Below are 13,727 nucleotides of genomic sequence, written 5' to 3' on the forward strand. Positions count from 1 at the left end.
GGTTGTTCTGGTCTCTCGTGTATTACTCAGTTCCCTATTTGGGTCTTGGAAGGTGGCCATTTATCTGAAACAGAGAGACGGCTTAGTATAGTGAAAAGAGCTTTGTTTCTCATCCCCCTTACATAGTAAGCAAATAAAATGAAAATACCAGCATTGGCTGGGGGGACATCTCCATGGGTTGCTAATGGCAGCGTGAACTGGTGACACTTTTGGAATGCAACCTGGTCATCTGTATGAAGAACCGTCGTTCATCCCAGCTCTAGGGCCCTCTCCAGTGACAAGCACTTAGAAGAGGCAGAAAGGTATTTGCGAGAATGTGTTCACGAGAACATTATGTAATAGAGGAAGACTGAAAGCAGTCTGTAGGTTCAACACGGGGGAATGGTTAAGAAAGTTATAGCAGATCTCCCTCCTCCCCTACCAAGTAGTGCTTATAAAAATTGAACCATGAAGACTGTAAGACAACGTGGTATTAATGGTATTAAGAAAACAGTGAGTGTGCCCTGTGATTATCCCCATATAAAATATATGCACAAAACAGGTCTAGAAGATGATACAGAAAAAGATTCATGGTCACTGTTAGGATGGTGGGATTATAGGTAGTATTTTCTTCTTTTATATATACAAAAAAGGAAACAGTAAGCTTTTGGATTCAGACCTAGGATTAATTCTGGTACTGCTACATCTCCTGTATCTTTTTGCAACTCTTGACGCTTCCCTGGGACTCAGATTCCTCATTGGTAAGAAGACAGAACAATTTCTAAGCGTCCTGGATCTGAACCTAATTTGAGCCAATAAGATGTCCTCATGTCGAATCTCCCGGACTTGCCTATATCAACAAGACAGGCTCATGGGCATTTGGAAGCTTCCTTGTGCACCAACAATCCACGTTCTTTGTGCATTCCTGGTGGCTAAGCAGTGTTTCTACAGATTTGTTCTCACCATTCAGGGTTTGATGGAACCTTCTCTGTAGGCACTACGCAGCTTAGGGCCATCCTTTCTTTCCTTTTTTTTAAAGTTTATTTATTTATTTTGAGACGGAGAGAGAGAGAAAGAACAAGTAGGGTAGGGGCAGAGAGAGAGAGAGAGAGAGGGAGAGAAAATTCCAAACAGGCTCCATACCACCAGAGCAGAGCCCAATGTGGGGCTCGAACTCATGAACCGTGAGATCATAACCTGAGCCGAAACCAAGAGTCGGACACTTAACCGACTAAGATACCCAGGTGCCCCAGGGGCATCCTTTCTGAGTGAATTGAGAGCATACTACCAAGTATGACCGCAGAGGCTGATTTTGAAGTAAAGCCTGTTTGGTGGGTCTGTTCTCTCCCTCCCCAAGGCCACTGGTCTACTCTGATGGGCCTTTCCGGGGAAGGTTGACCCCATACTGCCTACTGATGGGCTCTCAGGCTCTCCCAGTCACTCCCTGTTTGCTCTTTCTAAGTCAGGGAGACCACTTCTGCTCATTGTGTAATTTGCCATCTTTTTTTTTTTTTTTTAAATGTTTTATTTATTTTTAAGACAAAGAGAGGCAGCATGAGTGGGGGAGGGGCAGAGAGAGAGGGAGAGACAGAATCCGAAGCAGGCTCCAGGCTCCGAGCTGGCAGCACAGAGCCCAACGCTGGGCTCGAACTCACGAACTGCGAGATCACGACCCGAGCTGAAGTTGGACGCTTAACCGACTGAGCCACCCAGGCGCCCCATGTGGCTTGCCACTCTTAAAGGTTTTACAGATTCTAAATGACCCTTCGTCCCCACACACAGATTTCATTAGCCTGGCCTTTGATCTCGCATACCGTGTGCATGCTAGGCCATTTGCAGGCTACCCCAAGCCTCACAGAAAGGGGTTTTATGAGGTGCTGACATTTTGACAAGCTTTTCATCTGACATCCCAAATTGACCGTCACCAGCTCACGTTGGCCATTTCCGTCTGTGTCCACTAGGTTTAGGTCATTAGCTGTGCACTTAAGTGAACCTGCCTGTGTTTCCGATACTAGAAAAAAGCCTAGGTTTGAAGAGTTGAGGTGAGTGGTGTTCGTAGAAACACCAAGAAGGTAGTGGTTAGTCAAGGCTGTAAAGCCTGTAAAACAAAGTGGGCTTGGACCCCAGCTCTGTGAGTTTGTGTCTGCATGACTGCAGACAAGGCTCCTGGCCACAGCCCCCCATCTGTGACGCGAGCATCGTGAACGCGTCTGCCTCTCTACTGTAAGCATCAAGTGAGATAAGGCTTGTGGTAGCACCTTGTAAATCGCTGGGAAGCTGTGCCCATGTGAGGTTGTATCACTGCTATCAAATGATGCAAACGGTGATACGAAGTTATACCATGGTTCCATTGTCCCATTCCCTTGGAAGAATACTTCCAGAGGGGTGGATATATTTCTCTAACATGGGGAGCTCTGGTTATGCCTGCATTAAAGGGGGAAAGTGGAAGAAAGCTAAGGATGTCTTCCCAGGACCGTCTTCAGGCACAACGCTGGGTGTGGAAGCTGGGCCTTCTGTGCCTCGCTCCCCGTCTCTCCTTTCCCACCCTCAGACTCCAGCTCAGACTCCTGGACTCCCAGGGTGATCTGCCGGCAGCCTGGAAGGAATGGCTGTCTCATTCTGGTGGGCATAGGCCACAGGAAGGGAAATCTGTGGGCAGGAGGCGTGGACTGCAGGTGTGGGAAGCTCCTGGTACCCACCCGCTGCTTCCTTCGTGTGGCAGAAGGAATCCTGACAGGTGCTGTAGCTTGTAGACCACAGGCTGCTGCTCCCAGTTGCTTATCCCGGGATTTGCCTGAGAGTGAACAGAGTCCCGGTCCCCACATCCATCGCCTGCCGAATATTGAGCCCCAGGACGACTGCAGGAAGCGGAGGAAGGAGGAGGAAGGAGATGGGGGTGGGGTGGGGGTGGGGGAGGAAAGAGAGGACACGGCTGGGGGGAATGAGAGAGGAAAAGAGACAAGAGCAAGAAATCAGAGGCCCCGTGCAGGCCAGCTGGAGAAGGGTCTGCTGTTCAGATGCCCGGCTCAGGACCTTTTGAATAAATGTCAGAAATGTGAGTGGAATTTAATGAAGTAGGACAGAGCTCCCGGGGACACCAGCATTGAAAATGCTGGGGCAAAAGAGGAACCAGGGGACGACTATTCAGAGAAGCAGCAGCAGACACGCGGAGCGCTGTCCGGAAGCTGGGGCGGGCACGGGGCAGCAGGCCGCTGCGGACAGTCACGCCCCAAGGTCGTGGAAGGCAGTGGTGGTCCCCAGGGGATGAGAGGAATTGAGAGCTCGCTCGGGGGGTATCGGCTCAGTGGAGCTGAGGGTGCTGTGGTCCACAAGCGAATGGGAGGTGACAGCGTGGGGCATCAACAGCATTCCGCTCTTTCCAGAGCTTGGTGGGAAGGCAAGGGTGGGAATGTGTAGTAGGCAGGAGGATCGAGCAAGGTCATTTCCTCCGTGCACCCTGCAATGTATTTTTTCTTCCAAACTAGACTTTAACCATTTTAAGGGTATGGTCTGTATCCTCTATCTCTGTTCCCTCTGAAGCTGGCCGATCATCAGATCACGTAAGAGGTTGTTTGCTTGTCTTATAAATACTTTTTACTGGATCTTGCTTCGGCCCTTATTCCCTCCGGCCTCTGGCTTAATGATTCTAGCAGTGATCGCTGGATGCCGAACAATTAATCATGGCTGAGCTTGGTTTATGTGAATATATTTGCTTTGTTTTAAAAGCAAGATTTCACGAAAGAGAGTTTGGCCAAGAGAGAAATAAGGGAATTCTTCAGGTGCCTCCAGGTTCAGGCAGTGAGGGGCATGAGTTTATATTCCTGCACATGTCAGGCTGATGATGCAGTTTTCTGTTAATTGAATTACTGAACTACATGCTGTAGTTACAAAATATTAAAGGGCTAAGACTGCATTTTACTTCTCAGAGATCCACCCCTCCCTGTCCACTCTTGAGCAGAAGCAGTTAAGAAGAGTAGGGGCTCTGGAGTCAAACGTCCTGGGGTCACCTCTGCCAGCCAACAGTTGTACCGGCTAAGACTACATTATTGACCACCTTCCAGAGTTCTTCCCAGGGCCTTGCTTGGCCGAAGCACAGATTGTCTGAATGTTGCAGACCTTGTGTATACATCTCTGCGATTTAAGTAACATGAACAAGTCACGTAACCCCACTATTCTCTGCTTCTCCAACTGAAAACTGGGGCCACCACTGGCTCTGACCTTAAGGGGGCTGATGTAAGGATTCAACGAGGTAAACCACAAAAGATGGATGAAATCATACCAGACATAGGAAGTATCTGATAAGTGTTAATTATTTTTACTATTACTCCCATGTTTTTAAGTTTATTTACTTATTTTGAGAGAGAGAGAGAGAGAGTGCACGAGAGAGCACGAGTGGGGAAGGGGGCAGAGAGAGAGGGAGAGAGAATCCCAAGCAGGCTCCTTGCTGTCAGTGTAGAGCCCGATGTAGGGCTTGAACTGACGAACCATGGTCATGACCTGAGCTGAAATTAAGAGTCAGACGCTTAACCAAGTGAGCCACCCAGGCACTCCTACTAATACTCCCATTCTGAAGTATGTGGATTATACTTGCGTTAAAGGTAGTCACTTTGGTGGGTCCCCTTGCCTGGCATTCAGGAAGGCTGGGATTTAAAAACCAGCCATAGTGAGTCTTTCTGGCAGACGACAGGAGAGCTGTGTGTGCCTAGGACTTTTCCAGGGAATGATGGGGATTCTCAGACTGCATGGCTGGGCCCCTCAGAGGAAGAGGTTTCCCAGTGCTCCAGTACTGAGTTGGCCAAGGCCTTTCTTGCCAGAGGAGTGTATGATGTTTGGTCTCTCCTGTGCCGACTGAGAGTCTTTTGTATGCTGGACCTCCTGCTGGATACTTTGGGGGACGCAGGGAAGAGGAAGTGAATGACGGTGCTCATATTGGAAGAGCACTTGGTTGTTTTACGAACCCCATCTTACTGAGCACTCCAGCTGTGTTATCGTCACCAGCTTGTAGATAAGAAAATCGGGCACAGACCTTCTAGGTAGTTCAACCCGTAGGAGAATGCTTCTTTGCACTGTTGGAGAAGCAGTGTATTTGTGCAAGCAAGTAGGGAGCCCTGTCCGCGTGTGCATTAGAGGCACTGAAATACTTAACAAATACTTCACAAGGGGTTTACGTGTGGTAGTTTTCCTTATAGAGGAGCATGTAACTGTCTTCCTGCTGGTGTTTATTGGGCACGGGTCTGTAGCAGGCATTCGTCCCGGGAGTTCCCATGGCAGCTCGCTTACACCTCCCTGGAACCCCGGGCGTTAGGTACTGGTATGGGCTCCATAGAGGAGGGATCTGAAGCCCAGAGAAGAGGAGTGTCGTGAAGAAAGCCACACTGATGAGTAAGGGGCGGAGCGGGCCAGGCACTCGGGCGTCTGACCCTGGTCTTTCCTCCACTACCTCTCCTCTGGGCACCCCTTACGCTCCCAGGGACAGGTGCTTTCTCTTCCCTTTCTGCTTCCCCCCCCCCCCCCCCCCAAGAATAAAACCGTGTTCTCCTGGCTGGCACGCCCAGGGGCTCCCAAAGGCTCTCATCTCTCCACTAACAAAAGGCATTCTCTGCTGAATAGGTCGCCCGGCATTTTGCTGAGTAGATGCCAGCTCGATGCCACAGAGATGAGCCAGCAGTGGTTTGTGTCGTCGTCTCCCTGACGGCTTGCTTTTAATTCAAGTCCACTGATTCATCTGGGATGAGAAAGGGAGAGGCAGACGCACATACAGCTAAGTGCAGGGACTAGAGAATGAGTCAGGATGATTCTGGAATGCGAGGCAGGAGATGGGCAATTCTGATAGAGTAAATACCGCTGGCGTGCGGGGTGCCGTGTGTACTGACCAAGCGGTGTGTCTAGAGGTGGGCCTCCGTGCGACTGTGGGTGAGGCTTCAGAGAAGCTGGAGCCAGAGGGGGCCCCAGCAGGGGTCCCCCTCTTCTCTCCGCTCCACCTGCTTGCCCCCTGCAGACTTTTGGGGGATGGTTCCTGCGCAGCCACTTTAATTCCCTGAACAGGGCCAGCGGTGGTGTCTCTGTGTGTTTTCGATAATGCTGCCCCCCTGGAGCTGATCAGAAGCCCCAACTGCTGTCCTTTGGAAAACTTGGGGTCTTGGATTGTGTCAATGTGGACTTCCTGGTTGTCATGTTGTGTTGAAGTTAAGCAAGATGTTACCCCTGGGGGACACTGGGCGGAGGCTCTGAGGATCTCTTACAACTCTAGGTGAATCTACAATTACCTCAAAGTAAGAAGCTAAAAATAAAATAGGGTCTTTTAAACACTGCAAACTCCAGAGGAGTTCTGTATTTGAATTTCAAGGTCCAGCTCCTTTGCCGTGTTGTATAACACCTTGCCAGTATCCAGTAAACATAAAAATGGGATACCAGGGTGCCTGGGTGGCTTAGTTAGTTGACTGACTGCCTCTTACTTTCAGCTCAGGTCGTAATCCCTGGTCCCAGGATTGTGGGATCGAGCCCCATGTCAGGTTCCACACTTAGCGTGGAGCCTGCTTAAGGTTCTCTCCTGCCCCCCTCCCCTTTCTCCCTCTGCTCCTCTCCCTTGCTCATGCTCTCTCTTTCTTAAAAAAAAAAAAAAAAAAAAAAAAATTAAAAACAGTAAAATAAGATACCAAAACCACTCAAGGCAAAAAGGAATGAAGTATTGATACATGCTCCCCCAGGAATGAACCTTGGAGACATGCTAAGTGAAAGAAGCCAGACCCAAAAGACCACATGCTGTATGATTCCCTTGACACGAAATGTCCGAAAAGGGCCAATCTACAGAGACACAAAGCAGATTAGTGGTTGCCTGGGGCTGGGAATGGGGAAGGGCGGCAGATGGGAACGGGGTTTTCCAATTCGAGGCTGGTCACAGCTCTGTGACTAGCCCAAACACCGTTGAGTTGCACGGCTTACATGGGTGAATTGCACAGTATGTGAATCACGTTGCAGTAAAGCTGCTAAAAAAATGTCGGGTCTTAGGTTTTAAGCGAAGTAAAAATCGTCCTTTGGAAACAGCTGGTGTCTTGCAGATGCGAGCACTTCCGGATGCTGGTTCTAAGTTCTGAGTTCAGGCCACTGCCCCGGGGCATTTCTTGGCTCTCTCATAAACCAGATTCATGGGCCTCCCACGGAAACCACAGGGTGTTTCTGAGTGTTCGTCCCAGGGGGGTGAAAACTCAGTGCGTGCCAGACATTTTTCCAGGTGCTTTCATCCATGCTTCCTTCACCCTCCTGCAGCCCTGCACGGCGTGTACTTTCGTGCCCGTGTTTTGTATATGCAGAAATCGAGCTCCCGTGGAGTATACACAGCAGGGCAGAGGTGCCACCAGAACCGGGACGGAGCCCAGAGCTCTTGGATCCCAGGGTCATTCTCTTTTCACCTTCTGGTGGAGGGCTGGGTTGATGAGCTCTCCCTCACGTCTTACACAAGGGGAAAAAGTCAGCTGCGAGGCAAAAGCCAGCAGGCTCTTGCAGGGACAGCTTAGGGAAATCACCGGGGACAAGGCCTGAGAGTTCCAGGCAAATCCTTTGCAGGCTTGTGTCTTCCAGTGAGTGGGTCATCTCTGCTCCCTCCGGAAGTGAGGATGACATTCTGCCCTGTGCCCTGGGGCAGCTCTTCCTAGGAGAGAGCTCCTAGGGAAAGGACCGTGGGAAAACATGAGGAGGCTTTCCATGGACACGTTTCTGAGTGTCATTCGTTTTTAGAGGAAACATGTTTATTTCCCTGGAGCCCTCAGCTTTGTCTGTATCCTGAGTTTTCAAGAATTCGTAACCCTAGGAGCTGTTTTTTGGACATGGAGGGAGGCTACGGTATTATTCCAGCCAGGGAACCTGATGTTTTTTTGTAACTGGCAATGCTGTTGTGTAGTAAAACGGGGTAAAGATGGGCATGAGTGAGTTCAGGTGCTTGGAGAAGAAAATGGGAAAAGGTTTGCACTCAGTGATCCAAGGCAGACCCAGCAGCTCCAAGAGAGATGATTAAAAACCAGATTCTCAGGGCACCTGGGTGGCTCAGTCGGTTAAGCGTCTGACTTAGGCTCAGGGCATGCAGGATCTCATGGTTCGTGAGTTCGAGCCCCACATCAGGCTCCTCGCTTCCAGTGCAGAGCCTGCTTGGGATTCTCTCTCTCTTTCTCTCTGCCCCTTCCCAACTCTCTCTCTCTCAAAATAAATAAACTTTAAGACAATGCAAATTCTCAGGTTCCAGCCCAGACCTACAGAATCTGAAACTCTGGGGATGTCCAGGAACCTGTGTTTTAATAAGCTCTCAAGAGAGTTCTTTTTTTTTTAATTTTTTTTTTTAACGTTTATTTTTGAGACACAGAGAGACAGAGCATGAATGGGGGAGGGTCACAGAGAGAGGGAGACACAGAATCTGAAACAGGCTCCAGGCTCTGAGCTGTCGGCACAGAGCCCGACGCGGGGCTCGAACCCACGGACCGTGAGATCATGACCTGAGCCGAAGTCGGACGCTTAACCGACCGAGCCACCCAGGCGCCCCTCAAGAGAGTTCTTAAACACACTCCAGTTTGAGTAGCTTAGCACCAGACCTCCTTACATATGCTTGAGGCTGAGCCGGAAAATCTGGTCACGTTCCCAGGAGAGCACCTCCTTTGGAGCTTGACCTGATCTTGCAGGGAGGCATGCGAGCTGGAAGGGAACATGTATTCATTTATTGAAAATGTTTGTTGAGCACTTCCTCGATCCAGGCACTCAGTCCCTCCTCCGAGGGAGTTTACATCCTCGTGGGGGAGTCAGATAGCAAACTAGGGGGGATGGATGCAGAAATACTGCAGGTGAGGATGCCAGCCTGGGATGGTGACATTCAGCCAGTGAGGGGGAGGCAGGGATGCCCAAGCAAAGAGCCAAGAGAATGGGTGTCCAGAGAGAGAAGACAGCTGGTGGAAAGTTCTGGAGGTCGGACGGAGTTTGGCAGCTCAAGTAATGGAAGGGGGCTGACGGGGATGAGCCAGGGGGAGGGGCAGGAGAGTGTTGGAGAGATTAGACTGGATCCACAGGACCAAGGGGGGAGTTTGAATTTGGCTCTAAGGTGCTGGACAGCCACCGAAGGATTAACCGGCAGAGTGGCAGGATCTGGGGAAAGATTTGACAAGATCCATCTGTCCGGCTGCCTATGCAGGCTGGTGAGGTGGGGCAAGCGACAAAGCCAGGGGCATGACTAGGGAGATTCTATCCAAACTGTATTTGCAACAAAGTTCTATTTTCTTCCTCCTTGTCTTCTGCCTCCTCCTGCCCCCCCCCTCCTCCTTTTTTGCGGGGCGCGGGGTGGGGCACAGTTTAAGAAAATTGGAATTGTTTTGCCAGGGTTTCTGTTAGCATTTTACAGACGGAACTGACTTGCATCCCAAGTGTGACATCCTCATTGCTTTCGTTAGATAACACTATACGTATTACAGTACCAGCTAGGCGCTTAATTACATATACGGCTACTGATGAAAAAAAAGGACATTTCATCAAAAGACAATTCAGCTCAGATGTGCACATTTTTGAGATGTACAAAACCAAGCTCGGTTGATGACGGTTGAGCAGTGTCTGCAAGATTTGGTCCATTTCAGAAATTTGAGCTCACTGGCATTGCCTGGGCTGGCATTTTCTTAGCCGAGAACTACTTACCTGGGTGTAGGAAACCTAATATTTCATTTAGAAGAACGATTCATTGCTTTAGGGGTCAAGAGTCCTGGGTTTTGTCTTTTTTTGTTGCGTAAGTTTGATTTGATCTTGGACAAGTCATTGCAGTGCATGTTTTAGTGTCTCTGTGCAGGAGATGGGTAATAATTGTTCTGGTAACCCTCTTTTCATCAGGGTAACTGGGCGAGAGCTCTCTGAGACTTAGAGATATTACTACCTGTGCAAAGGCCCTGTGGCAGAAGGGAGCAGGAACTGAAAGGTGGCCCACGCGGTTGGAGGAGAGCAGAGTGCAAAGGGAAGTTGATCCAGAGTGATGTTGTTAGAGGGGGCAAGGGCCAGGCTGGGCAGAATCTTGCAGACCTTGTTGGGGACTTTAATCTTTATCTTAAGGGGAGACCGCCGGAAGATTTAAATAGGGGAATGACAAAAGATCGATAGATAGGCTGTTTCCTTTAATCCTCACAACAAACGTGTGCAGCATTTAATATCCCCATTTTAAACCAGCACAGAAATTTAGGGTAGTGGCGATTGAGTAGCTTCCCCAAGAGCGCGTTGCTGGCAGGTAGTGGAGCCAGGAGACAAACTCAGTTCACCTGGAGTCCAGAGCCCCCCTTCTTCCATCTCAGCCTAACTCAATAACTATATAACAATAACCACTGTTTTAAAAGACGCTTTGAACTCTTAAGACGAAAAGATCTCCCTTACATTACAAAGTGGTATTATGCTGCAGAAATATGAGCACCGACGAGAGATGGGATACGCTGGGGAAGCTTTGAAAGCCTCAGCCTGCGTGGCGAGGGTCCAGCATCTTCGAGTTCCTTGCCGTCTGGTGGGGGGCGCCTCACATTCAGCTATCGCCACACAGAGAGGTTTGGCAGCTCTGGCCGGCCATCTGACACTGCCATTGTCCGTAAGGACTCATTGTCCGTGAGATGTCCCGAGGTACCTGCTTTCAGGGACACTGAGCCGGGCAATCAGATCCGGGCAGTTCATGCGTGGTTTCGTGGGAGTAATCGTGCCATGCCAAGGTTTCTGCTTTCTGCTTTCTCCCTCTCGGGGAGTCCGTTGGTTTAAGTGGATTCTTAGAAGCTGGTTGTAGAGATCACCATCTCGGTTTTGGACCCAGGAAGCCTTATTCAAGGTTGAGACGGGAAAACTGCTGCTGACCCGTGGCCCTCGAGCCTTCTGTTGATGACGACAAATGTTTGTTCTTTTCTAGTTGACCATGTCGTGCCCGAGCCCGGGACAAGCCTGCTGGCAGCCTTCGACCAGTGGAGGGAGTGGGCTGACAGCAAGTCCTGCTGTGACTACTCTCTGCACGTGGACATCACGGAGTGGCATAAGGGCATCCAGGAGGAGATAGAGGCCCTGGTGAAGGACCACGGTAGGTTATGCTGACCGGCACCTCCGGGGATATTTCCATTTCGGTACACGAGCCGGCACAGCTCTCTGAAGGAGAGCTCTGTGAATAGCGCTTGCAGACCCCTTCTGTGCCTCTCCTCCATGCCTGCAAGGAGAGACAGTGGGGCCGCAGCTGGTGCCCACTGGAGGCAGCCAAACCCAGTGCGGCAACGGAAGCTTTCATTGACGGGAGAACCGGACGGAGCCTCCCCAGGGGGACCGGTTCCTGTGTGACAACTGCACACAGCTTACTGGTTTGAGGGAACGGCGCCCAGCCAGGTTGGAGAGTTGAGGCCATGGGACTGATTTGCCCTCAGAGGATAAGAACGCCTGTCCCAGTGAGGATTCTGGACCGTCATGGGAGGGGGGAGGAGGTGCCCAGGATGCCGAGTGGGGGACTCTTCCTGCAAACCCACGAGGACCAGGACAGACTTGAGGGTGAGGAGGCTCTGGGACAACGTGAAAGGTCTTTTTCATCCCAGGGGACTATTTCAGGGAGTAGGATTCCAGGGGTTGGGTCCTGGAGGATTCCCAGGCAGGCTGGAAGAATCCGGACTACCTCAGGGTGCCTTTGGGACCCTTCTGTCCACAGGGACCTTGGGAGTTCAGGTGCTAATGCCAAGTCACTTCATCTTCTGGGGTCTTCTTGAGCTTGGCTATAGACTAGACTCCTAGGGTGACCTCTTGGCTTCATGGGATCTTAACTGTCAGGGGAGCGCCTGTTGCTTTCGGGTTCTGAGGCTTCTAAGCCCAGGAGTACCACTGTGGGTAAAATAGCGGGAGGGAAGTCTCTAGGTGTGGATACGGTAGGTATCCGTGAATACGGCCGAAAACGCCCAGAATGAAACTCTGGAGTCTTGGGTTTAGTGTGTCTTCCTTGCATTAGCCATATGACCTTGGGGAATTACTTAAATTTCATGAGTCTCCGTTAAAAAAAAAAAAAAAAAAATCACATGAGGGTATTGGACTAGATATCCTAAGATTCTTTCTGGCACAAAGGTTCCACCTAAAAGAAAAGAAGTAACCCTTGACCTTTCTCGCTTTTGAGAATACAGAGTCTTAAAGGGTTTAGCTCTCCATACTTAAACTGAATCGAATCCAAATCAGGCGAGAGTGTCACCATAGCAACTGTTGCCTGGCCAGAGAGAAGGGTTGGGATGTCCCGAGCCACTGAGCCCGGGCAGCGTCCAGCACCCCCAGGTGGCTTGAATTAAACTCCAAGACTAGAAGGTTGTCAGTACGGTTGTTTACCATTGTGATGGATGTCAGGCAGGGATGTTTGGTCTGGTGCCTTGGGAGGCAAGGACTCTGAAATGCCAGGGTGAGAATTGCAACATCAGCTTATTGGACCCTTTCTTACTTAAGAACGTTTCTTTTTCTTTTTTTTTTTTTTAATGTTTATTTATTTTTGAGACAGAGAATCAGAGCATGAATAGGGGAGGGTCAGAGCGAGAGGGAGACACAGAATCCGAAGCAGGCTCCAGGCTCTGAGCTGTCAGCACAGAGCCTGATGCGGGGCTTGAACTCACAGACTGTGAGATCATGACCTGAGCCGAAGTCGGATGTCCAACCAACTGAGCAACCCAGGCGCCCCAAGAATGTTTCTTAAAAATCAGCTTGGATGGAAGTCTGTTTACCAGAGGAAAGATCTAGATCTTGTAGATCTTCACAGAATATTCGATTTCGTTTTCTTCTCAAAGTCACAACAGCTGGGGGCAACTTTTGTTTTTATTTTTTCACTTTGTATTTATTTTTATTTTATTAAAAAAAATTTTTTTAACATTTATTTATTATTGAGAGAGAGAGAGACACAGAACATGGGCAGGGGAGGGACAGAGAGAGGGGGAGACACAGAATCTGAAGCGGGCTCCAGGCTCTGAGCTGTCAGCACAGAGCCTGACATGGGGCTCGAACTCACGAACTGTGAGATCATGACCTGAACCAAGATCAAGAGTCGGACACTTAACTGAATGAGCCACCCGGGTGCCCCCATCTTAATCATTTTTAAATATACATTCAATGACATTAAGTACATTCACATTGTTGTGCAACCATTTCACCACCCATCCCCAGAACTTGTCATCTTTCCACACTGAAGTTCTGTACCCATTAAACACCAACCCCCCAGTCCCTCCTACCCCAACCCCTGGAAATCCCCATTCTCCTTTTTTTTTAATTAAAAAAAATTTTTTTTAATGTTTATTTTTGAGAGAGAGAGAGAAACAGAGCTCAAGCAGGGGAGGGGCAGAGAGAGGAAGACCCAGAATCCGAAGCAGGCTCCAGGCTCCGAGCTGTCAGCACAGAGCCTGACGTGGGGCTCGAACCCATGGACTGCAAGATCTTGACCTAAGCGGAAGTCAGACACTCATCCGACTGAGCCACCCAGGCACCCCCCCCCCCCATTCTACTTCCTGTCTCCGTAAATTTGACTTGTAAATGGAATCTTACGTATCTGTCCTATAGTGACTGGCTAGTTCCCTTAGTGTAATGTCCTCAGGGTTCATCCATGTGACAGGATATTCTTCCAGCTTCGGACTGAGTGACGTTCTGCTGTATGACTGTACGACATTTCGTGTATCCGTTCGTCGGTCAGCGGACACTTCTGCCCTTTGGCTAATGTGAATAACGTTGCTGTGCATTTGAATACACGTAGAGGAACAGGCAACTTC

The 13,727-nt window shown here is 49.8% G+C and overlaps 1 protein-coding gene across 2 annotated transcripts in view; it reads left to right on the forward strand.

Annotated features, from left to right (window-relative positions):
- The window catches only part of DPYSL2 (dihydropyrimidinase like 2), a 132,940-nt gene that overhangs the window by 90,508 nt on the left and 28,705 nt on the right, over nt 1-13,727 (forward strand). For both annotated transcript variants that reach the window (XM_060653210.3, XM_060653211.3), the window contains exon 4: nt 10,877-11,041. In XM_060653210.3, the coding sequence (XP_060509193.1) occupies nt 10,877-11,041 (165 nt within the window). The remainder of the gene's footprint in view (nt 1-10,876; nt 11,042-13,727) is intronic.

Source organism: Panthera onca, chromosome B1, assembly GCF_046562875.1.
Source record: "Panthera onca isolate mPanOnc1 chromosome B1, mPanOnc1 haplotype 2, whole genome shotgun sequence".
Lineage (NCBI taxonomy): Eukaryota > Metazoa > Chordata > Mammalia > Carnivora > Felidae > Panthera > Panthera onca.